This window comes from Onychomys torridus, chromosome 22 (genome assembly GCF_903995425.1).
Source record: "Onychomys torridus chromosome 22, mOncTor1.1, whole genome shotgun sequence".
NCBI classification, from domain to species: domain Eukaryota; kingdom Metazoa; phylum Chordata; class Mammalia; order Rodentia; family Cricetidae; genus Onychomys; species Onychomys torridus.
The window spans coordinates 18784208-18807512 of NC_050464.1; the positions used below are offsets into that span (position 1 = coordinate 18784208).

Consider the following 23305-nt stretch of genomic DNA (forward strand, 5'->3'; position numbering starts at 1 on the left):
TTGATTTCTACAGGGTTCTTTTAAATTGTACCAATGATACCTTAGCATCCAAGAATACTGGAGTCTCCATCAAAGTCCCAGATCACTAGAAAAAGTCCCAGGATCATTAATTCTCACCATGTAGCCCTTCCTGATATTTGGAGAAGCTGCAATGCAGATCAGGATTCTGGGTTGGGCTTTTTGTGGTTATTTTATTCTATGTGCATGGGTGTCTTCCTGGCATGTATGTCTGTGCACCATGTGTGTGCCTGTACTCTTAGGGGCTAAAAGAGGTTGTTGGGTCCCCTGAAGCTGAGTTACAGTTTTGAGTTGTTATGTGGGTGCGGAGGATGGAAATGAAGTCGACAGTACACAATGCTCTTAAATGCTCCAGCCCCTGGGTTTATTTTTTAAAACGCTATATACAAAAATGTTCATGTGCTGTGGAGTTCAGAGGTTCTCCTTAGATGTCACTCCCACCCCCACCCCCCAGACAGGGTTTCTCTGTGTAGCTTTGCGCCTTTCCTGGAACTCACAGAGATCCGCCTGCCTCTGCCTCCCGAGTGCTGGGATTAAAGTGGTGTCACTTCTTTAGGAGCTGTCCATCTTGGTTGATTTTGAGACAGTCTATGTATGTAGTCTTTGCTAGAGTGTGTGTGTGTGTGTGTGTGTGTGTGTGTGTGTGTGTTTAAGAGTGTGAAACATGAAAAAGAGAGATCACAGTTCTTGTGTGGTAGTCAGAGGACAACTTGTGGGAGTCAGTTCTCCCCATCCACCAGATGAGTCATGGGGGTCAAGCTCAGGTCAGGCCTGGTGGCAAACACCCTTACCCACTGAGCCAACCTACCCACCCTTAAAAATTCTTTTTTCAGAGCCGAGACTTCTGCCAAAGTGAAACCTATCCAGTCTCTTACTAGTTGAACTACAAATGACCTATACTCTCATCACCCCTCTCCAATATCCAGACAGCGAATAGAATTTGTTTTATTTTGAAGATTTATTTTATTTTTATGAGGTCTTTCTGCATAGAATTCACCATGTAGACCAGGATGGCCTCGGACTCAGAGATCCACCTGTCTCTGTCTCCTGGGTGCTGGGATTAGAGGCGTGCCCCACCACGCCCCGCTCTTTGTTTTGAGATAGGAACTCAGTATTCTGTCCAGACTGACCTCAAAGCCATAATCCGATCTACCAGCCTCAGTCTTCCTAGAGTAGGATTGCAGATACTTACCACCACGCTCAGCTGGTAGCAGCTGTCAAAGACAAAGCTATGTCCCTTCACCTTGTTCATACCTACACCATTCCCACTGGCAAGCCCTGGGCGTCTGGGGATCTCCACTTAGAACAGTTTGCTACCATTTGAATTCTACCCAGCGACCCTTCGTCCTGAAGAGTTGTGCCCAGGTGGAGCAGACCTAGGACACCTTAGTGAGAGCCCAGCACAGTGGCACACACCTGTCATCTCGGTCTTTGAGAGGTGGAGAGAGCAAAAAAAAAACAAAAACAAAAAAAATCAGGGATTCAAGGTCATCCCCAGCTACAGATGAGCTCCATGAGATCAAGTCTCAAACCCCAAACTGAATCAAGCGCTAACAGACAGCAGCGTGCACGGTGGCAGACACCGGCGGGAGCGAGGTGACCACAGGGCGGGGCGGGGCAGGGTCTGGAAGAGGCAACCACGCGTGAAACCCATCAGGCTAGCACACAATGGGCCTCGGCGGGCAGAGCATGCGCGCGGCGCTCCGGGGTGGGGGGGCCGGCCGCCGCACCACGTGGGCCGCAGAGCGCGCCGGGGCCAGCAGCCGGCCCCGTCGGCCCAAGGCCGGGCGCGGCGGCGCGCGCATGCGTGCGTGCGATTTGCGATCAGGCAGCGCGGCGGACAGCCCCGGTAGCGGGGCGGGAGGGGGGAGGAGGAGTTATATTGCGGGGTCCTTCCTCGCTGGCCCGCTGGTTCCTCAAGGAGCGGAGACGGCAAATGGCGGACTTCGATACCTACGACGATCGGGCCTACAGCAGCTTCGGCGGCGGTAGAGGGTGAGGCGGGCGGGCGGGGCGCGGGCTGGCGGGCTGGTGGGTCGGCCGGGCGGCGTGCGAGGAAGGTGCGGAGGGCACGGCCCGGCCGCGCTCACTCGAGACGGGCGGCGTGAAGCGGCCTGACCAGGCCCGAGGAGAGGCCTTGGAAATGGCGCGCTCCGGGAGCGACCGGCGACGGTTAGGCTGCGGGGCTCTTGCTCGCGGCGCGCATCCCTCCTTTCGGCTCCGCGCCGGCCCCAGCGCGGCACATTGCGGGGCCTCGGTCCCGGAGGTAGACCGCCAGCGACGCCGGAGGGTTTCCCGGGGAAACCAGCGCCCGCGTCCGGCTTCATCCCCATCGCGCTCTGGCGCGGCGGCGGCGGCGGGCTGCGCTGCAGCACGGAAGCGGGCGGAGGCCTGCCCCTCTCCAGGGTCCCCCGCTGCCCTGCCGCTGCTCGGCGGGACACCCCCCTCCTCCCCCCGGGTCGCCTGTCCGTGAGGCCCCGCGGACCGGATGAGGTCGCGGGCCGCGAGAGGGGCGATTCCCTTCCGCTTCGCGTCTGGATCCTGGGGACGGTGGGAGCCAGCGAGGGAGGCAGGGAGCGCGGACGTGAACCAAAACAAATAACGCCGTAGTGAGGAGTGGGGTGCGCGGCTGTTTCTCTCTGCCTCCCTCGCGTTTAGGATGCCTTCTTGACAGGTGCTACGTGTCTGCGCTGGCAGAAATGGTTCATGTCTTCCTCGTTTCTCCCCGCCCTGGAGAATCGCTTTCGCCTTGTTCTGATTCTAGTCAAAATGCAGACGACGTGTGGTTAAAAAAAAAAAAAAAATCAACCTCCCCCCCAAAAAAAACTCGTTAACTGATGAATATAGAAAGCTGTCGGTGCTTAATTCCAAAAATCGGCATCTGATACGTTGTTCGCTTTTAAATACACATTACCAGCTGGGGTTGTAGCTGAGTAGTACAGCGATTGTCTAGTATGCCCCAAGTCTTAGCCTTCTAAACAATAGAAATACACAAGCTTAAGCCACTTACTTTAAAAAATAATAATAATAATAACATTGCCAGTTACAGGAATTTTATAAGACGGACTGTTTAAGCATCTTGCTTATTTGCCAAGGACACACTTGGCCTTTATCCTTTTTACAGAAAAGGTGACTTTCCCAGGACAATATCACAGTAGTTCTACAGAGAGAGGTGTTAGGTTTCCCAAGTGGCTGCCCCCAAAGTATCTTTTGTTAGGTGAAGAATGATCACCTTTAAATACCCGGGTTTGGAAATGAGTCACAGGCTTGTTTGGAGGCAGGAGTGTACTGGATAGCACTCACTCTACCATAAGGAGGAAGTTGGGGGTAAGGTGGAGCCAGCCACATGTATTTCAGAGAGTATTTTATTTGCTAATAAAAATACAAATAGGTGTTGGATGAAATGTTAATATGAATGAATGCCCTGGGGGTAGCTTTCTAGGTACCACATCTGTTGGTAAAATCCTGTCGAAACTTTATCTTTTTTTTTAAGACGGGGTTTTTGTGTGTGTAGACCTGGCTGTCTCGGAACTCAGATAATCCCAGTGGTGAGATTAAAGACATGAGCCACCACATTCAGCAGTACTGTTTTTTTGTTTTTTGTTTTTTAAACTAGTTTGGGGAAAGGGGAAAAAGAAGTAGTGCTTAGGGGCTCTTCTTACCCAAATCCTAGCACTGTAGAGGTTGAGGCAGGAACCTGGACTCCATAGTGAGATCCAGTCTCAAGGGGAAAGAAAACTGCCTTCAAGCACATTTGCTGACTTTGTGATGACGGTGATTGGACTGGGCACATCAGATTTTGACAGTTGAGATTTCTGAACAATTTTTAAAAATTAGTAAACAAATTCAAATTCTCTTAAGATGCAGCTCATTTGGAGTACTAACAGGCAGATGAAAACAATGGTCGTTTGCTGGGATGTTCTGTCAAAGCTGTTTTAAAAGTCCCTTTACTTAGAAACCCCTGTGACCTGGAATGTTCAAGCTGGCTTAATTTGATTTCTTTCTTTCCTTTTTTTTTTTTTTTTTTTTTTTTTGCCAGAGCTGAGGACTGTTCGGGCCTTGCTAGGCAAGCGCTCTACCACTGAGCTAAATTCCCAACTCCTTCTTTCTCTTTTTGAGACAGGGTCTCAATGTGTGGCTCTGGCTGCCCTCAGAATGCAGGCCTGCCTGCCTCTGCCTTCAAGCACCGAGATTAAAAGCCTGCACCGCCACACACAAAGCACAGCTGGCAGCTTACTCATGTGAAAAGTACATTGCTCAATTTCTTTTGATTTACTTATTTATCAATCTCATTTTGTATATGAATGTTTTGTGTCCATATGTCTGCTTGCCTTGGATTGATAGAATGTTGAAAGAGGCATCCCTGAGGATGAGTTATGGGCTACCATGTAGGTGCTGAGAATCAAGCCCTAGTGCTTTGGACAATAGCCAATGCTCTTACTAAGTGCTGTGCCATCTGTGTGGGGGAGAGGGTGAGATAGGGTCTCTACATGCGATCCTGGCTGTTTTGGAACTTGCTGTGTAGACCAGGCTGGGAACTCACAGGGATCCTCTTACCTCTGCCTCCTGAGTACCACCTATGTACCGATTATGCCTACCCCCCCTTTTTGTTCATTCATTTTGTTGTTTTTTTAAGGTGGGGTCTTGTGTAGCCTAGGTTGGCAGCAAACTCACCATGTAGGATGACTTTGAACTTCCAGTTTTCCTGCCTCTGCCATCTAAGTGCTTTGATTTCAGGTATGTTTGGCTTGAAGACAGTTGGCAGGTCTTTTTGGTTTTTTTTGTTGTTGTTGCTGTTACTGTGTTTTGTTTTGTGGGGTTTTATTTTTGAGAGGGTCTCTGTATATGAAGCTCTGGCTGTCCTATATACTGGGCTGGCTTCAAACTCACAGATCCACTAGCCTCTACCTTCTCTTAAAAAAAATCTATTGAAATGGGGCCTGGTTGCACTAGTTACATCAGTTACTCAAGAGCCTGAGGCAGGCGGATTCCAAGTGAAAAAACACTGTTGGTGAGTGTGTCTATGTCTTACAGAAGACCATGTCTGTTCTCAGCTGTTGGCTGCCTTATTTGGGGTAGGTTTCTGTTTTGTGATTTTCTTCCCTCCTCTCACCGCTCAGCTGACTACCGAACCCCAGGCCTGGAACCTGCTAGGCAAGTAAGTGTTCTATCCCTGAGCTAAATCCCCAACCCAGTTCTCAGCTAGCTGAGTCTGGAATTTAGTGTTACGGTAGAAGAATTGACCAGATACCATTCATGATTGATCTTTTAGTTGCTATTTTAGTAACGTTCATATCAGCAGTTATCTCTGTGCTGTGCAATTCTTAAACCTTATGGACACTTCAGCATATATTGGAAAGCCTATCTTGTATTTTGTTTGCTTGTGTGAGGTATTTTCCCCAGTCCAGAACATGACCACACTGTGGCCTAAGTGATTTTTCAGAGGTCTATATTCTCCAAAAGCTTTTTTTAAAGCTTTGAGCCAGGGTCTCATTATGTGGCCCAGTGGCCTTGAACTGTTAGCAAATCTTTCCTCAATCTGTCCTACTGAGTTCTGGGTTCTAGTCATGCACCTCTTTGGAAAGACCCAGGCCTTTGTAGATGTGTATGACCTGCATTTGGCAAGAAGTGAGGACTAAAAGCATGTACAGATCCATCCACAGCATGGAATGAGGGCCAGGGACTGCATTGTTCTCCAACTCCAGATCCTCAAGAGTTGATTGTGCTAAGTCTTGAATAGACTTTGTTTTGCAGTTTGTTTAGTTGGGGGTTTGGTTTGGTGTTTTTGAGACAGCCTTGGCTGTCCTGGAATTCTCCTGAATGCTAAGATTAAAGGTGGGCACCATTACACCCGGTTGTTTGGTTTTGTTCTTTTGAGGCAAGGTCTCACTATGTATCCCTGGCTACCCTGGACCTCTTGTAGAACAAGCCAGAAATTTGCCTGTTGCTCTTCAGTGCCACCATGCCCCTGGGGGGGGTGGTTACGTGTCATTAAGCCCAGCTCCTAAGTTATCTTTCTGAAGTTCCAGGTTTGTGTGTGTGTGTGTGTGTGTGTGTGTGTGTGTGTGTGTGTGTGTGTTTATTTGTTTTATGTTTTTTCTTTTTATGTGTTCGGGTGTTTTGCCAGGGTGTGTCATGCATCGTGTGTGTACCTGCAGAAGCCAGAAGAGGGTGTCAGATCCAGACAGATGTGGGTGCTTGGAACCAAACCCAGGTCCTCTAGAAGAGCAGCAAGTACTGATAACCCTCTGAGCCAGCTCCAGCCCAGTGGTTCCAGTTGTTTTGTTGGTAATTGACCATAACAGAGTAATACTGATTTAATCTGTAATGACAACAAAAGCTTCTGAGTGCTTAATTAAAAGCCATCAAGCATGAGAATTAGGTGAGGAACCCAGGCAGCGGGAATGAGGTTGTTGAAGTGTGCCTGCTCGAAAGTGTGAGACTGCAGCAGGCTGAAGTGTCCCTGAAGCTGGTGTGGTGACATGAGCTGCCCCAGCTTCTTTGGGTTCTGAGGCAGAAGGATGGCTTGGGACTAGACTGCACAGTTAGATTCTGGCTCCAAAACAGACAAAAAGCCAGGTATGGTGGCACTCCATGGCTGAGGCAGGATGATTTCAAGGTCAGCCTAGGTTGCTACTATGTAGGCCTTTTCCAAAAAAAAACAACAAAAGATTGCTGTCAGATTCCAGTAAAGGTGCTTATAATTCTGACCTTACAGTCTTGTAGGGCTTCTGTTCTGTCTCTTAACGTCCACTCTGGCCCTTGGGGATAGAATTTCACTGTGTAGCCCAGGCTGGCTTGCACTCGAATCAATTTTTGAGCCTCAGCTTAAGTGCTTAAACAACAGCCAGTGCTTTTTGTAGTAAAACTCACATAACTATAGCTATACAGTGTCCCTTGTGTGCTTAAAACTGAGAAGTGGAAGCGGGGCATGGTGGTGGTACACACCTTTTAGTCCACCGCAGGGAGGCAGAGGCAGGTGGATCTCGTGAGTTCAAAGACGTCCTGGTCTACAAAGCAAGTGCCAGGGCTACACAGAGAAACCTTGTCTTGAGAGGAGAAAAAGACTGAGCAGTGTGTGAAAATTGCTTTTTCCACTGATGCTGTAATAGCTTTAATTTTAACCTCACTGGGTAGTGTATTATGTACCAGAGTCTAGAAACTTTATTTGGCCCCAAGGCTGTCCTGCTGCCCCAAAGCACAGAAGATAGTAAATGTTTATTGAATGATTAGCACTCAATCACAACTGTTTCTTTATTCATCTGTTTAATTACCACCACCCCAGTATGTCTTCTCTGGTAGCCTCTAAACCTTTGACTGGAAGCCGTATTGAGGGGAGAGGGGCAGATGAGCTAAATGAAGGAAGCAGGGGAGGCTTCATGGGAACATGAAAAAAAGCCAGGCTGTCTCATGGAGAGTATAGAAGTGTGTGAATATATTATACATGACATGTAATTAGAAGGGGACCAATGAAGGGACAAACATGGGGCATATGTGTGAGAATATGTAGGGGCTACATAACAAGACCTTCCCTCAAGGGGGGGTCTTAATAATGTCTTGGGTGTCCTGTTGTTGTCGTCGTCGTCCCTGTCCCGTCTCCCCCATTTCCTTGTACTAGTGCTTAAACTTGGAACCTGCTCATTTTGCTGTTATATTTTTGGGTTTCTTTTTAAGACAAAGTCACATGGTCTGGAACTTATTGTGTTGTCCAAGCTGACCTCAAACTCAAGACAATCCTCCTACCTTTACCCCCTGAATGCTGGGATTACCATCATAAGCCACTATATATGGCTCTCTTGTTTTTTAAATGTCTTACTGGTCTTGGCTCGGTGTGATGGTACAGGCCTTTAATCCTAGCACTTGGGAGGCAGAGGCAGGTGGTTCTCAAGTTCAAGGCCAGCCTGGTCTACAGGACAGACAGCAAGCTACACAGAGAAGCCTTGTCACAAAGAAAGAAAGAGAAAGAAAGAAAACAAGCAAGCAAAGGAACTTAATTTCTTAGCTGTGTTTCTAAAAAACAGGTTTTAAAAACCTTTTTAAAGGTATAATGCATTTTTAAAAAAAAAAATATTTTTAGACTGGGCTAGAGAGATGGCTCAACTCTTAATGAGCACTGTTCTTTCAGAGGACCTGGGTTCAATTCCCAGCCCCCACATGCCAGCCTAGAACTATCTATAATTCCAACATCTGACACCCTCACACAGACATGCATGTAGGCAAAACACTGATACACTTAAAAATTTTTTTAAAGTATTTTTAGATTTCTTTTTATTATTTTGTAGAGAAGAGGTCTATTCGGTAGCCCTGGCTAGCTTGAAAATAGGTAGACCAGACAAGAATGGCCTCTTAGAATGAAAAGCAGCTTGCTGTTCCTACTAGATTAATTTTTGTGTATTAGGAATGTTTTGTCTGCATGTATATGTGCCTGATGTCAGAGGTCAGGTGTCCAGTACCCTAGAACTGCAGTTGGGCTAGATGTAGGTACTGGAAATTGAGCCTGGGCTCTCCACAAGAGCAACAAATGCCCTTAACTATCCACTCCATCTCCAACCTTTAATTTTTATAATTAGTGTAATTATTAGTGACATAATTGAGTACTTAGAAATACCTGATAAGGAATTTATGCGTGGGAGCTGGGGATACAGCTCCTTTAGGAGTGTGCACCTAGCATGCAGAAGCTCTAGATTGCCCCCCCCCCCAGCACCAGGTAGATCAGCTGGTGGTATAGATATGTCTATAACCCCAGCATTTAGAGAGCCAGAAGTATCCAGAGTTCAAGGTCATCTGCTGCATAGCTAATAACTTGAAGCCAGACTAGGATACATGAAACTATCTCAGACAACAAACAAGAGAACACACAAGCCCGAATGCTTTCAACTCTGCTGTCTTTACTCAAGGAATTAATGCTTTGGTTGACACCTTAGCAAGGACATCCAAGGGGAGTGTTCTCCAGGCCTTTCAAGAAGCTGTGAGTCCTAACTACTATTGCACTAAAACCTTAGAGTGCCAGGTTTGCTCTAGCATTCAGAACACTCCTATCCTGTCGGTTGAATGCATTCTTCCCAGGGTGTAATTGTGGAGCATGTATTTGGCTGTTAAGATTTTACTTTTTCAGACAGGGTCTCTATGTAGTCCTGGCTGCCCTGAAACTCACTGTGTAGACCAGATAGGCCTCAGACTCAACAGGGATCCTGCCTCTGCTTCCCTGGTGCTGGGGTTAAAAACTTGGGCCACCACACCAGGTGCATTTGGAATTTGGAAACTCGGCAATATTCTGTAGTTGGAGATGTTGGCATATTTCCTTATAAGTATCCCAAAATGCATATAGTATCAGAAATCACAGTCATTAGTAGTAGGGTTTCCAGCCCTTCAAAGAGGAATGTGGTCAAGCTCTTGTTGATAGACATGGGTCTTCTTTCTCCTCCTCACCCAATTTTAAAATGCTGACTCAGACTGGCATGAACTTGACCTTGAACTTCAGATCTACCGGCCCCAACCTCCAAGTGCTCTGATTGCGGGAGTGTGCCACAGGCCTGGTGTGTTCCCCCCCCACACTTTTTTCTTAAACCCCATAGTTGCATGATGAGTATAGACTATAAGCTGATAAATATGGAATGTTGTGGATCATCAACCTATACAGTAAGAGTAACAGAAGGCTTGTCTTTGAGGGAAGACAGAGCATCTGTGCAAGTGTGGCAGGGTCTTCCCGTGTAGTCCTGGCTGGCCTCAAACTCAGATCTACCTGCTTCTGCCTCCCAAATGCTGAGGCTAAAGGTGTGCACCAACACACCCAGTCTTCTTTGTCCCCCTACCTCGACCTCCTGAGTGCTAGGATTAAAGATGTGTGCTACCACTGCCTGGCTTAATGCGCCCAGTGTTGTGGGGGGGGGCAGGGTGTATGAAACACCAAGATGAAAGAAATGACGATTTAGACAAAGGAGACTGTTGCGATGGACCAGTATGGACCAGGCTGTTCTTAACTCATAGAGCTCTTGAATTTATCTCGGCCTGCCTCTGCCTCATGGTTGCTGAGAGTAAGTGGATATGCTACTACACCTGGCATATTTTACTTCTGTGACTGGGTCTCCATATTTACCCAGCCTGGCATAGAATTTGGTACATAACCAAGAATGACCTTGAACCCCGATGTTCTGGCCTACTCTTGTGCTTTTGACACTAGGGTTAGAGACATGTACCACTGTGCTTGGTTAATGCATCGGTGTGGATAGATAGAGCCTTGGGATTCACCCAAACTGGACAGATACTCGATTGTTTGTTTTGTTGAGATAGTCTTGTTAAGTTGCCAGGGTGCCCTCAGATTTGAGACTCCCGCCTCCTATGTGTGTAGCTAGGATGTGGGCCACCAGGCCAGTTGGACCACTTTGATTTTCTGCTTCATTTACTTCATTGGATCCAGCCTCCAATAACCTCTACTTCTTTATAGATGTCTCTGGATGTGCGTTGTGCTCAGGGCAGCACCATGGCCTCAGGCTTACTAGGCAGGCCTTTCACTGAGTGCTGGACCTGATTTTCTTCTGTAGTCACCTCTGTGTCCTTGCCAGCCATCTTAGTTCACTTCCTCAGCCGGCTGTCTGCAGAAGTGAGCTCAGGTTCCTGGTCCTGTCCAGGACCTCTGACTCCTAGCAGCCTGCCCCAAGGTTCATCACAGAGCATTCTGGTGTCCTTTTCCAGAGGCCTGCCCTCTAGGCAGAACTGGGCCTTGACCTTCAGACATCCCACTGTTTGATTGGCTGGAGTGAAGAAAAATGACAGCCTAAAGGATTTGGGTTACACTTGGCAGCTAAAAGTTAGATTTCCTCAATTATTATTGCTACTTTGAAACATACCCATTATGTCATAGATCACTAGTCTGTTCCAAGCGGTCATTGAAAAGCTGTGGCTTAGAGGTGACATGTGATAGAGCCTGGGAGCTTGTGGGTGTCAGACCTGGCTTGAGTTTCAGGGTGCAGGGCTAGGATCTGCACTTTGGCTACCTGATTCCCAGTTTCCATTCCTCTCCACCATCTCCCAAGTACCAGGCTCAGATCATAACCTTGGGCGTAGCAGCCTAACCTTGAGTGCTCTATGATTGTTATTAAATTTTATATGGTACTAGGTATTTATGAAGTGGTTTATAGTCAATTAAATTTATTTGTGAAACTAAGGTTTCAAGCATTTATAAAGTAACAGGCAAAACAGAAGCTTGCTGTGTATCTTCATCCCAGCACTGGGAAGGTTGGCTGGCCTGGACTTCATAGGAGAAAACACAAAAACAACTGAGGTACAGAGAAGTGATTGGTAGAGGTCCTTCTCCAGGCTACCATCATCAAAAATCAATTGGTTTCCTAGACAGATTCTGAACATGTAGCCCAGGCTCAGTACTAAGGAAGTATTTTTTCAGGGAGTGGTTTACATGTGCTACCCCCTGAGCAAGGTGCTGGCTGGCTTTATCTGGACTTTGGACTCCAGTCTCTAACCAGTTGTTTGGTGTCTGGTGTTCTGAGAACCTGATGTCTCACTCTTCCTGGTGCTTCTTACCTGAAAGCTAAGCTTTCTGCCTTTCTCAAAGTGAGAGCTGCCGCCCCTTACCTAGGGCTTTGAAGTCAATCCCACTGGCTTTTTGCTTTTTCAAGACAGCATTTCTCTGTGTAGCCCTGGCCATCCTGGAACTCTGTAGACCATGCTGGCCTTGAACTCAGATCCACCTGGGATGAAAGGTGTGGGCCATAATGCCCAGCAGAATCACCACCCTAACCACCGTACCCCCTGGCCTGGCCTGGCCTTGCTTCTACACAGGTGTTCACTGTTGGTAAACCTTATTCATGAGACCTGTGCATTCATGAGCTCGCTTCCAAAAATAAACAGTGCTTAAAGTAGTTTGCTTGGGAGTAGTGTGATAAGAGCTTGTACTGTCCTGCCCTGGTGGGGGTGAGTCACATCCCTGTGTCTAGCATATCCTTGCTGCGTGTGCCACCCACACAGCTTCACAGCTAGGTGAAGTTCCTGACAGGTCATTGAAAGGTGGGTCAGAATACCAAGGGTGAGTAGAGTGCAGTATGGTGTCCTGACGTTGGCTGCAGTGGTACCAACTTCACTGGGTTACTGCTTAGCAACTGTGCCCTGCTTAAAGGGCTAGTAAATATGCAGTTTTCAGATACTCATGATCCCTGCGTGTCCTCGGCCAGTCCTAACGTAGCTTACTGGGAATATTCAGAAGGTGCTTTGGGAGGAGGGAGCGTGAGAGTAGTGTCAAAGGCAGTGAGGCTGTCACGTACATACAGCCTGTTCTGCTGGTAGTTAGGTAGACTTCCTTGGGGAGGGACAGTTTGGGTGTGTGTTCTTCTGTGTTTGTTTGAGATGGGATCTTCAGATAGACCACACTGACTATGAATGTGACATGGTCCTCTTTATGTCTCAGGGACTAGGATGACAGGCATGCACCTACAGCTTTGTTACGACATTCTCTCTTCTCTCTCCCTCCCCCCTCCCCCACTTGTTTGTTCCCATTGGCTTTTGGTTTTTTGAGGCAGGGTTTCTCTGTGTAGCTCCTGGAACTCAGATCCTCCTGCTTCTGTCTCCCTGGGATTAAAGGCTTGGGCCACCATGCCTGGCATTTGTTAGGGCATTCTGTGACCACTAGTCAGCAGCAGAGAGAAATGATTGTAACAGCAGTGTGTTAATAATAACCTCAGCATCTGGAGAGATGCCTAGGAGCTTTAGAATACTTGGAGATAATCTGGGTTTGATTCTGGATCACAACCTTCTGTAACTCCGGGGAATCCAACACCTTTCTGACTTCTGTGGGCACCATGCATATAATACATATGCATGCATGCAAAGCATTCCTACACATAAATATATCGAAAATGAAAGCAAGCTGAGTGGTGGTGGTACTTGTCTTTAATCCCAGCACTCAAGAGGTAGAGGCAGGTGGATCTCTAAAGTTCGAGGCCAGCCTGGTCTTAAAGGCAGGTTCCAAGACATCCTGTAACTGGATAGAGCAGTTACACAGAGAAGCCCTGTCTTGAAAAAACAAAATAAAAAAAATAGAAACGGGCTGGAGAGGTGGCTCAGAGGCTAAGAGTACTGACTGCTCTTCCAAAGGTCCTCAGTTCAATACTCAGCAACCACATGGTGGCTCACAACCATCTGTAATGAGATCTGGTGCCCTCTTCTGGCTTGCAGGGACACATGCGGGCAGAACAATGTATACATAATAAATAAATCTTTAAAAAAATAAACACAAAAACCAGGTAAACATGGTGGCATACGGCTTTAGTCCCACCCTGGGGAGGCAGAGGCGGGAGGATATCTTGAATTCAAGGCCTTCTTAGCCTACATAGTGAGTCCAGGACAGCCAGGGCTATGTAGAGAGATCCTGTCTCAATAAGTAAGAACCAGAATAAAAAACTTAAGTAGTCCCTCCTAGAAAAAGATTCCCACATCTCTCCTGGCTGGTCTGTTGTGGTTTTGTTCTGTGCTGACCTGCTGACCTCTACCTCACTATATAGATGAGAGTGACTTTGCTCCTGCCTCGGCCTCCTAGTTACTGGCGCACACCACCACGCCCTGCTCTCTTCGGCTTATTTATGTGCGTATTTAGTCCAGGGGTCAGTGTTGGGGGTCTTCTTTAGTCACTTCCCAGCTTAGTTTTGAGACTGGTTCTTACTGAACCTGGAATTTGTCTATTCAGCTAGACTAGATGGCCAGTAAGTCCCAGAGATCTAGACTGAGTCATTCAGCCCAGCCCAAAGCCAGAGTCTTATTACATAGCTTAAGCTAGTCCAGAACTTGTGGTCCTCCTTCCTTCAGGCTCTTGAGTTTTTCATATTTTTTTTTTCTTTCTAGTTTTTTTTTCAAGACAGGGTTGCTCTAGCTTTGGAGCCTGTCTTAGAACTTGTTCTGTAGACCAGGCTGGCCTCAACCTCACAGAGATCCGCCTATCTCTGCCTTCCAAGAGCTGGGATTATAGGCATGCGCTACCACCACCTGGCTGAATTTTCCATATTTCTTGTGTGGTTACATATGGAGGGTATTGACTTAGGTTTTACTACAAAAATATTGTAGACACAGATTCCAGCCCAGCAAGGGAGTCAGTTGTCATAGATGTGGTATGTTTGGAGCTTCTTGTACAGTTTTTGTTTAGATTCTGTGTTTCTATGGCTATTTCTGACCCCCAAATCAGGCACTTTTTTGATAAAGTGGGGGGGTGCTGGGCAGACAGTGAGACCGTGGAAACAGATGGGTATGGATGAGTTACTGTTGTGGGTCAGGAGCTTTAAACTCTTATGCATCTCTCCTCCTAGGTCCCGCGGCAGTGCTGGTGGCCATGGGTCCCGAAGCCAGAAGGAGCTGCCCACAGAGCCCCCCTACACAGCTTACGTAGGAAATCTCCCTTTTAATACAGTTCAGGGTGACATAGATGCTATCTTTAAGGATCTCAGCATACGGAGTGTGCGGCTAGTCAGAGACAAGGACACCGACAAATTTAAAGGTAAGTTTGAGGTATTGTGTTTACTGTGGTGGGTGTGGAGGGTAAGGGGTGGCTATATGAATGATAATGAGTTGAGTTAGCCAGAAGGCTCTGCTTTGGTGTGTTTCCTGTGTTAGCCTGGTCCACAGAGCAGAAATCAATGTAGCCCTCCCTTTACCTCAGTTCTGCAGTCTCCTTGGGGGAACAGTATTATGATTACAGTTGGTAGTGCCATGTGGTCTATGCTGCCTGGGTTTGTCTGCCCAGCTTTCATCCAGTTCTGTCTCTGCTGGCACAGGAGCTATCTCAGAGGAAAAGGAGGTGATCAAACTAAAGATAACTCTAAAACAAAACAAAAACTTTTTACTTGTGTGTTTGTACATCCCTGAAAACAATTTTTTTTGTTTTTTTGTTTTTCGAGACAGGGTTTCTCTGTGTAGCTTTGCGTCTTTCCTGGAACTCGCTTTGGAGACCAGGCTGGCCTCGAACTCACAGAGATCCACTGCCTGGCAACAATTTTTAATTAGATTTATTTTTATGTTGCATATGAATGCTTTGCATACATGCATGCATGTGTATGCACCATGTGTGAGCCCATTAGATTGCCTGAATCTGGGGTTACGGATAATTGTGCGCCACCATGTGGGTGCTGAGCATTGAACCCTGATCCTCTGCAAGAGCCAACAACTGCTCTTACCCAGTGAGCCATTTCTCTAGCCCTGAAAATAACTTTCAGTTTCTCTCTCAGTGTCTTGTTTTTCTGGGTAGCTCACTGGTGATTGTTATAAGAACTGGAAGTAACCTCAGTGGTGCCAGACTCCCTTGGGAAACTTAGAGCATATTTGGGAGGGCTGGTTTGTTTCACATAGCCCTCCATAGTCTGCACGATGGTGTCTGAATGGGCCAAAGATGGGAAATATGGGAAAGCATATCTTGCCTCCCAGGCCTAAGTGCAAGATGTCCTGAATTCATTCAGCGTATCCTGTGTATCCAAGAGAAGTACAGAAGGAAAAAGCATGTGAGTGTGGCTTTACCTATACAGGCTTTGCTTCAGACCCTGCAGCTAGTTATGGTGTATAACATGTAGTAAACACAGGTGTTAGGGAATCTCTGGCTGCATGCTAATAAGCACTTGCAAACCAGATTTATATAAGGTATATGGATCAATGAAGCTGAGGGCTGAATCAGTATTGGGTATCTTGGGGTCTGTCTCTTGGAACATTGTGTTGAATTAGAACTCTGGAGGTTGAGGTATGTGACTGTGCTGTCATTGCCTTCTTGAACTTGGAAATCACTGTCCCGTTAGCCTTCTGCAGGTTGGTGTTCTGTAACATAGTGAACAACAACAGCCAGCTCAGATCTGCCCAACACCATTTAGTGTTTCCAAGTGGGGTTTGTTTTTACACAGAGTGACCTGTGAGGAGGGTACAGCCTGAGCACATGGGTATGAGCAGTACTTAACCCAGGTTTAGCCATCACAGGAGAGGGCAATGTCAGAATCGTCTGGGATGTGGTTGTTAAAACAGACTTCTAGCCCATTAACATCAGAAAGTTTGATCCTGTTGATCCTATAAAAAGTAGGAATTTAAGCCAGGTGGTGGTGGCACACGCCTGTAATCCCAGCACTCGGGAGGCAGAGGCAGGTGGTGGATCTCTATGAGTTCGAGGCCAACCTGGTCTACAAAGCGAGTTCCAGGACAGGCTCCAAAGCTACAGAGAAACCCTGTCTCGAAGGGAAAAAAAAAAAAAACATAAAAAAAAAGTAGGAATTTAGTAGGCACCATGAGCCTCTTCCTTCAAAACATTGTAGGTATTAGTTTGAATCTGAAGTTTGCCTCCCAATTAGATTGCATTAAACAAGGTCACCCAGAAGCCAGACAGCTCTGCAGTGGTCCAAGAAAGATGTTTTAACAATTGCAGTTAAAGCATATAAGCAGAAGGCTGGGGGCGTGCATCTATGGCAGAGCACGTCACTAACATACAGGAGGCTCTGCATTCCACCCTCCCGCACTGCAAAAGGAAAAGTAAGTACATGTAGGAAGGGAGGCATTGTAAAAACACTTGCTGTTTCAGTACCTGATTAGCATTTTCTATCTGATGGAATACAACTAAGGGCTTGGGACATTGCATAGATGGTAGATGGTAGAGTGCTTGCCTAGCATGTGCTTAGCCCTGGATTCTATGTCTAGCATTATTAAACCAGGCATGGTGGTATATACCTATACTCCCAGCACTTGGGAGATGGAGACAAGAGTTCTAGTTATCTTTAGTTACTTATGTAGCAAGTTTGAGGCCATTCTGGGCTACATGAAACCTTATCTTGGAAGGCTGGTATACTAGCATGTTCTGGGATCTCCTGGCACTCAGATGGCACAATGCTACGGGCTATGGTGTCTAGTGATGCTAATGAGATTCCAGCAGACCTGGAGTCCAGGATGTGTGTACAAGGCGGCTTCTGTTCTCTTCCAGGGTTCTGCTATGTAGAATTTGATGAGGTGGATTCCCTGAAGGAAGCTCTGACATACGACGGTGCAGTAAGTACCTCAACCTCCGTTGCCCAGGCAATAACCTGAGGTATGTGTTCCTGTTGATACATAGTGTTTTCCCCTTGTCCTCAGCTCTTGGGTGACCGGTCACTTCGTGTGGACATTGCAGAAGGCAGAAAACAAGATAAAGGTGGCTTTGGATTCAGGAAAGGCGGACCTGATGACAGAGGTGATTAGCTGTTTTAAAAGTGGACACAATGTGCTGTGTGCACACACTGAGCACTGACACAAAGGCCTGATGGGTCCCTAGAGCTTAGGTTTTCTAATACTTCTGCAGTGACTTAGGGTTTCTATTGCTGTGATGAAACATCATGATCAAAAGCAAATTGGAGCCGGACGGTGGTGGTGGTGCGCGCCTTTAATCCCAGCATTTGGGAGGCAGAGCCAGGCGGATCTCTGTAAGTTCGAGGCCAGCCTGGGCTACAGAGTGAGTTCCAGGAAAGGCGCAAAGCTACACAGAGAAACCCTGTCTCAAAGAAAGAAAAAGGAAAAGAAAAAAAAAGCAACTTGGAGGGCAGGGTTTATTTGGCTTACACTTCCACATCATTATCATTGAAGGAAGTCAGGGCAGGAATCTGGAGGCAGGAGCTGATGCAGAGGCCACGAAGGGATGCTTGCTGCTTATTGTATTGCTACCCATGGCTCCCTTAGCTGGCTGTTTTCTAGAACCCAGGACCTCCAGCCCAGGGGTGGAACCACCCACATTAATCACTAATTAAGGAAATGCCCTATAGGCTTGTGTATAGCCCAGACTGAGAGGTATTTTCTCAGTTGAGGGCCTCTCCTCTTGTGAGTCTAATTGTGTCAAGTGGACCTAAAACTGTCCAGCACACGCAGTGGCATTGCCTTGACCTAGTTGATCTTCTCTTGCTATGGTGAATCACTGTGATTTACCGTAGCTGCTTACTGGCTTGCTCGACTTGCTTCCTTATACAGTCCAGGCTCACCTACCCACAGGTAGCACTACCCAAAGTGGGCTGGGCCTGCCCATGTCAATCATTAATCAAAATATCTTCTCAGACACTCTCACATGTCAATCTAATGGAGACAGTTTCTCAGTTGGGTTTCCCTCTTTTTAAATGATTGGGTCATGATGACAAAAAACTGATCAGCAACGGCCTCAACTTTATCTTTTTTGTGTGTCCTCAGGAATGGGTGGCTCTCGAGAATCTAGAGGTGGATGGGATTCCCGGGATGACTTCAACTCTGGTATCAGTAGTTAAACCTTCCACTCTTCCCCATTCCCTTGTTTTCCTTTGTTTCTAGGGAGTGTCCAGCCTAGACAGCCTTAACTCCCTCTCTAGTAAGACTCCCCTGAGCCTGTTGCTAGGGATATAGCCAGGGCAGCTCCTGTGATTTCATATATGATACAAAAAGAACAGTGTTTCTAGAAATAACATAGCATAAAGGTTCCAGAGGTGCCCAGGAAACCTCAGTGCTATGGATCTTGATGGCCAGTATTTTTCTTAAAGCATGGAACTCTGGTCTGGTCCCTTCTCTTCAGGGTAGATAGGCTCTGCCTTAGCATCCCCTCCTCAGCTGACCCAGGTTGATGAGAGGATGTCTGTATCAGTAAGTATGGGAGGCACAGGCAGGCAAATACAGAGTCCTGTAGCCAGTCAGATATGAGCTTATTCGTAAAAGTACAGTAGCATGCAGTAAGTCTGTAATTTTATGTATAAGCTGGTCTCTGACTGAAATGTGCAGCTTGTGTCTCAGAGCCAGCCCACGCAAGGAAGGCAGGTCTTGGGGTGGAGGCCCCTGTCCTACAATGTTAGAGCCTTAGGAACTGGAGATAGCAGGGTGACTCAGAAATAAAATGAGCAACTTACTGGTGACCAGAGCCCTCCTGCATCGCTTTGACTCGGCCATGAATGCAGTAGGAAAGTAGATGAAAATGTCCCACTGGAGCTGGGAGTAGGTAGTTCAGCAGCTAAGCATGTGGGCAGAGGTCTTGAGTTTAAGCCCTGCAACCATATGTGCACACATACCTCCTCCACCAGAAATAACAGCCAGTGTGCTAACCTTGACTTTGTAAAAAGAGCTTTGTAATTTCGGTGGTGTGCTTCCTAGAAGTCTATGGGTGGGCTTGTGTCCTCCTGCATAACCTTCCTTGGGGTTTAGGGTTTTGTTTTTGAGATTTATGTGTATGAATGTTTGTATACTATGTTTATGTACACCATTTGTGTGCTTGGTTCCCACAGATATAACTGTATGACCTATCTAATCCCAGTGCCACAAGGACAGGGGTAGGGAGATTTCAAATGTGAGTCACATAGTAAGACCCTGACTCAGAAAAATGTGGAGAATAGTTGCAAGGAGTAAAATTTCTACTTTGAAAGGGGAATTCAAATAAAGGAAGCAGACATGGTTGTCTGAGTACACTCTTGTGCTGTGCTCTGTGTGTGCTGTTCTGGGATGATTTGTTTAGATGAGAGCCCACCATGTACCCTTGACTTGCCTGGAACACTGTATAGCCCAGACTGGCCTCAAGTTCAGATCCATCTTCCCCCCAAGCACTGGAATTCAAGGCATGTGCCACCTGCCCTGGCTTTTAAAAAAGATATTTTCAATTTTGTTTCTCTCTGTGTGTGCACAAGCCACAGTGTGTGTATATGTATGTGCAGGTCAGAGGGTAGTTTTCAGAAGACACTGTCTCCTTCTACCATGTGGGGACCAGGCACTGAAGTCAGGTCAACAGGTTTGGCAGCACCTTTACTTCCTGAGTCCTGTCTTGGTTCGTTTTTTGAGACAGAGTCTCTCATTGGCCAGAGCTTACCTGTTCAGCTAGGCTGGCCGGCCAATGAGCCCCAAGGACCCACTGTTTCTGTCTCCCCAGTGCTGAGATTACAAGTCCATGACACCACATGAGAAACCCATGGAGGCCAATCTTTAGCTCCAGATTCCCTGGAGCTGTAGTTGACAGGCAGTTAGTTATGAGCCACCAGATGTGGGTGCTAGGACCTGAACTCAAGTCCTGGGAACAGCAAGCTCTTTGGATGGGTGGATGGATGACAGCTGAGTTCCTCTCTCTAGCCTGCCCACCACCACCTTTTTTTTTCTGCTATGGAGGCTTCCTATGTGATCTTGGCTGCCCTCAAAGCTGGTAACGTTCCTGTCTCTGAGAAATACCATTTATTGCTGAGAATTCAGCATCTCTTAAGTGAGCTGCAGTTTATGCTGTGGAGTCTCAGCACATACAGAGTTGTGATGATGTGAGATACCTCAACTCTTTGGTGCCTTCTGAGTGGTCCACACCACTGCAGAGACAAGTGGGATAGATCACCTGCCTAGAACCCCCAGTGCGGGGCTTAGGAGTGTGGCTCAGCGGTTGAGCACTGGCTTAGAATCTACAGTGAGAGGTAGCGGTGTGGCTTGGAGGTGGAGTGCTTGACTAGTTCCTGCCTTTAATCTCAGCACTAGGTAACCAGGCTAAGAGGATCTGAGTGGGAAGCCACCCAGGGCTACTAGTGGACACCCACCTCAAAGGGGGAGGTGCTTTCCTAGCATCAGTGAGAGGCTAGGGGCGTGTCTTAACAGCACACACAGGGTCTGGGTTCCATCCCCAAATGTGTAATTACCCAGCAAATGCACATTTTTATGCACTTAATTTTGGAAAAAAAATCTCAGATACTAGACAACTAAACATTAAGTTGAGAATCAGTTCCCAAACATTGCTTGTCTCTTTGATGTAATTGTATAAACAATTGTTAACTCAATGTTTTCTTCCTTAGGCTACAGGGATGACTTCTTAGGGGGTAGGGGGGGCAGTCGCCCTGGGGACCGGCGAGCAGGCCCTCCAATGGGGAGTCGCTTTCGAGATGGCCCTCCCCTGCGCGGCTCCAACATGGACTTCAGAGAACCCACAGAAGGTATGGCAGGCATCCTTGGAACTTACTGTCCACCCTTGTAAGCCTTTCATCTTACCCTGCATTGCTTTTAGTCTGAATGGTAGGCTGGCCTTGAATCGAATGTCAGTCATCAAAACTGGATAGGTCTATCATAATGGTCCATATCTCGGCACTTGGGGAGGGGTGGGTGGAGGACGAAGGATCCAGATGTCAGTGTCATCCTCAGCTACATAACAAGGTTGAGGCCAACCTAGGCGTGAGGCCTTGTCACAAAGGGCTGGTTATCAGCCTGGGTGTATGGCACGGCGCCCATTCTATATAAATAACTACCTTGTTTTCTGTCCTCAGAGGAACGAGCACAGAGACCACGGCTGCAGCTCAAGCCTCGGACAGTGGCAACACCCCTCAACCAAGTAGCCAACCCCAACTCAGCCATCTTCGGGGGAGCCAGGCCCAGAGAGGAAGTGGTTCAGAAGGAGCAAGAATGAGCTTAGGTTGGGAGGGAATGGGGCGTGGGGGAGCTGGAGCAAGACCACAGCCCAGCCTGGTGGCGGCCGGTCGCCCTGCAGGCCCCATTCCCGCCTGGCACTGTCCTCCTTACAGCGGAAACACAGAGCTTGTGAGTGCATGTCAGCTGTTAACAAGTGGTTTCTAGTACATTCTTGGCTTTGCTATATCTATCTAGTGCCTGTTTTGTGCTTTCTTTCTGTTTTCTCTCTCCTCCCTCTCTCTCCTGCCCTCTCCCTGCTCCTTCCCGTATGGGCGGCATGGGTGTGCTGGTCCCGTGTGGAGGTGGGCAGGCTGAGGCGCTGCTTCAGCCTTCTTGCTTTCTTTCTTTCTCTCTTTCTTTCCATGCCCTGGCCACGCTCCGGGCCTGCTGTCCTCTGCTTTTTCTCAGAGCTTCTCTCCAACCTGCATGTCGAGTTCTGTGTTGCTGTGGCTTCTGAGAAAGAGCTGGAGCCACTCACTAGGTGGCTGGTGGTGACTTCTTGGTATCCAGCTGGGATGAGCATCAGAATTGGAGGCCCCTTGCTTTCGAAACAAGGAAACATGGCTGCTGGTCCTGACAGGCCGCTGTTTGGGGGCCTGTCACCTGCCCCAGCAGCCTGTTCAGGCCCAGTGAGCTCCTGTCAAACAGTGAGGCCAGAAGGGTGCGGGGGAATCTGGACATTGACCTGAGTGCCAGCGACCATGTGGCTTTGCTCCTGCTCGCTCTTAAGACCAAGTGCAAGCTCATTCCCTGCTCTTCCTGGGCCACGGAGGCCCCTTGGGGGTGCAGCCCACTGCAGCTCAATCCGCTTCCTGCAGCTGAGGCCTGTGGGAAGCAGGGGTGGTGCTGGAGCTGCATTGGGCAGCTGTGCTTGCACTGAGTCTGCGCTCTTTCCCGTGTGTCTGTCTGCTCCCGGGCATTTCGAGGCTGCTCCCCACCGCAGCTCAAGGCCTAGAGTCTGGCACTTTATCTGATCAGATGCACAGCTGTTGACCCTCTTTACCTGGGTGTCTAGAAACCTCTAGGCTTGCTGCCTCTTCTGAGGGGCAGACCCCTACTCCCACAGATAGTGCTGAGCACTCACTTGGGAGAAAGGGGGTCAGGGTTTGCTTTTAGCTTGAACAGCTGTGTGTGAACAAATAGAAAATGATTTGGCACCAAGTCCCCGTCTGTTCTGATTGGAGCAGTTAGGGTCAGCCAGCCACTAGAGCCTTAGGGAAGGGGCTGAGAGGTGCGCGGCTTGCTTAGCTGGCAGCTTCCTGCCAGCCTACCCCTTGGCTTGTGATTGTCTTTGTCGCGAGGTCTCGGCAATTTACAGAACTCACTCCTTCCCTCGCCTGCCATCTTCTCTGCTTCTGAGATAAGAACCATTTGTGTAACACCAATACCTAACGTAAGACAGACATGCATCGCGTGGTTGTAATCAAAGCTGATGCTTTCAGATGATCTAATCCATCTCCAATGCGGAAAAGACAGAACAGGCACGTCCATCACACTGCTGGGCGCCCAGCTGACTGTAAGAATGGAATTCCAAACACTTAACACATTCAGTTCTATGACAGAAAGTGAGTCTATGGATATGGTATTTTGTGAATGATCTTTTAAATAAAAGAGAACCTTACGTAACATCTACTGTGTCTTTCTGGCCACTCATGAAGTTGGGTCTTGAAAGTGCTATTGAGGGCATTACAAGTACTTAGGTGGCAGGTTCAGTGCACCTTTTCTGCCGTTCAGAGGGCCATACTGCAGTCTGGATCCTGTCGGGCAAGCTGGAGCACTGAGTGCGCTGTCTCAGCTGCCCTTCCCGGTGTGTTGTGGTGGCACAGGCCAGGCATCTCAGTGCTTAAAGGACAAGTGTTGAATGTATAAGCATCTCCAGCATCCATGTAAAACTGCACACCCGTGTCCCAGGGCTGGAGAGGTAGAG

At 47.8% G+C, this 23305-nt stretch overlaps 1 protein-coding gene across 1 annotated transcript; it reads left to right on the plus strand.

Moving 5' to 3' along the window:
- The first annotated feature begins 1849 nt into the window (after window positions 1-1849).
- Eif4h (eukaryotic translation initiation factor 4H) lies at window positions 1850-23006 on the plus strand. Its single transcript, XM_036172083.1, has 7 exons — window positions 1850-2013; window positions 14325-14512; window positions 16961-17025; window positions 17110-17206; window positions 18187-18246; window positions 20772-20909; window positions 21237-23006. Exons 1-7 carry the CDS (start codon window positions 1955-1957, stop codon window positions 21374-21376), a joined length of 747 nt encoding a protein of 248 aa, XP_036027976.1. The 5' UTR covers window positions 1850-1954; the 3' UTR covers window positions 21377-23006.
- Window positions 23007-23305: the final 299 nt, after the last annotated feature.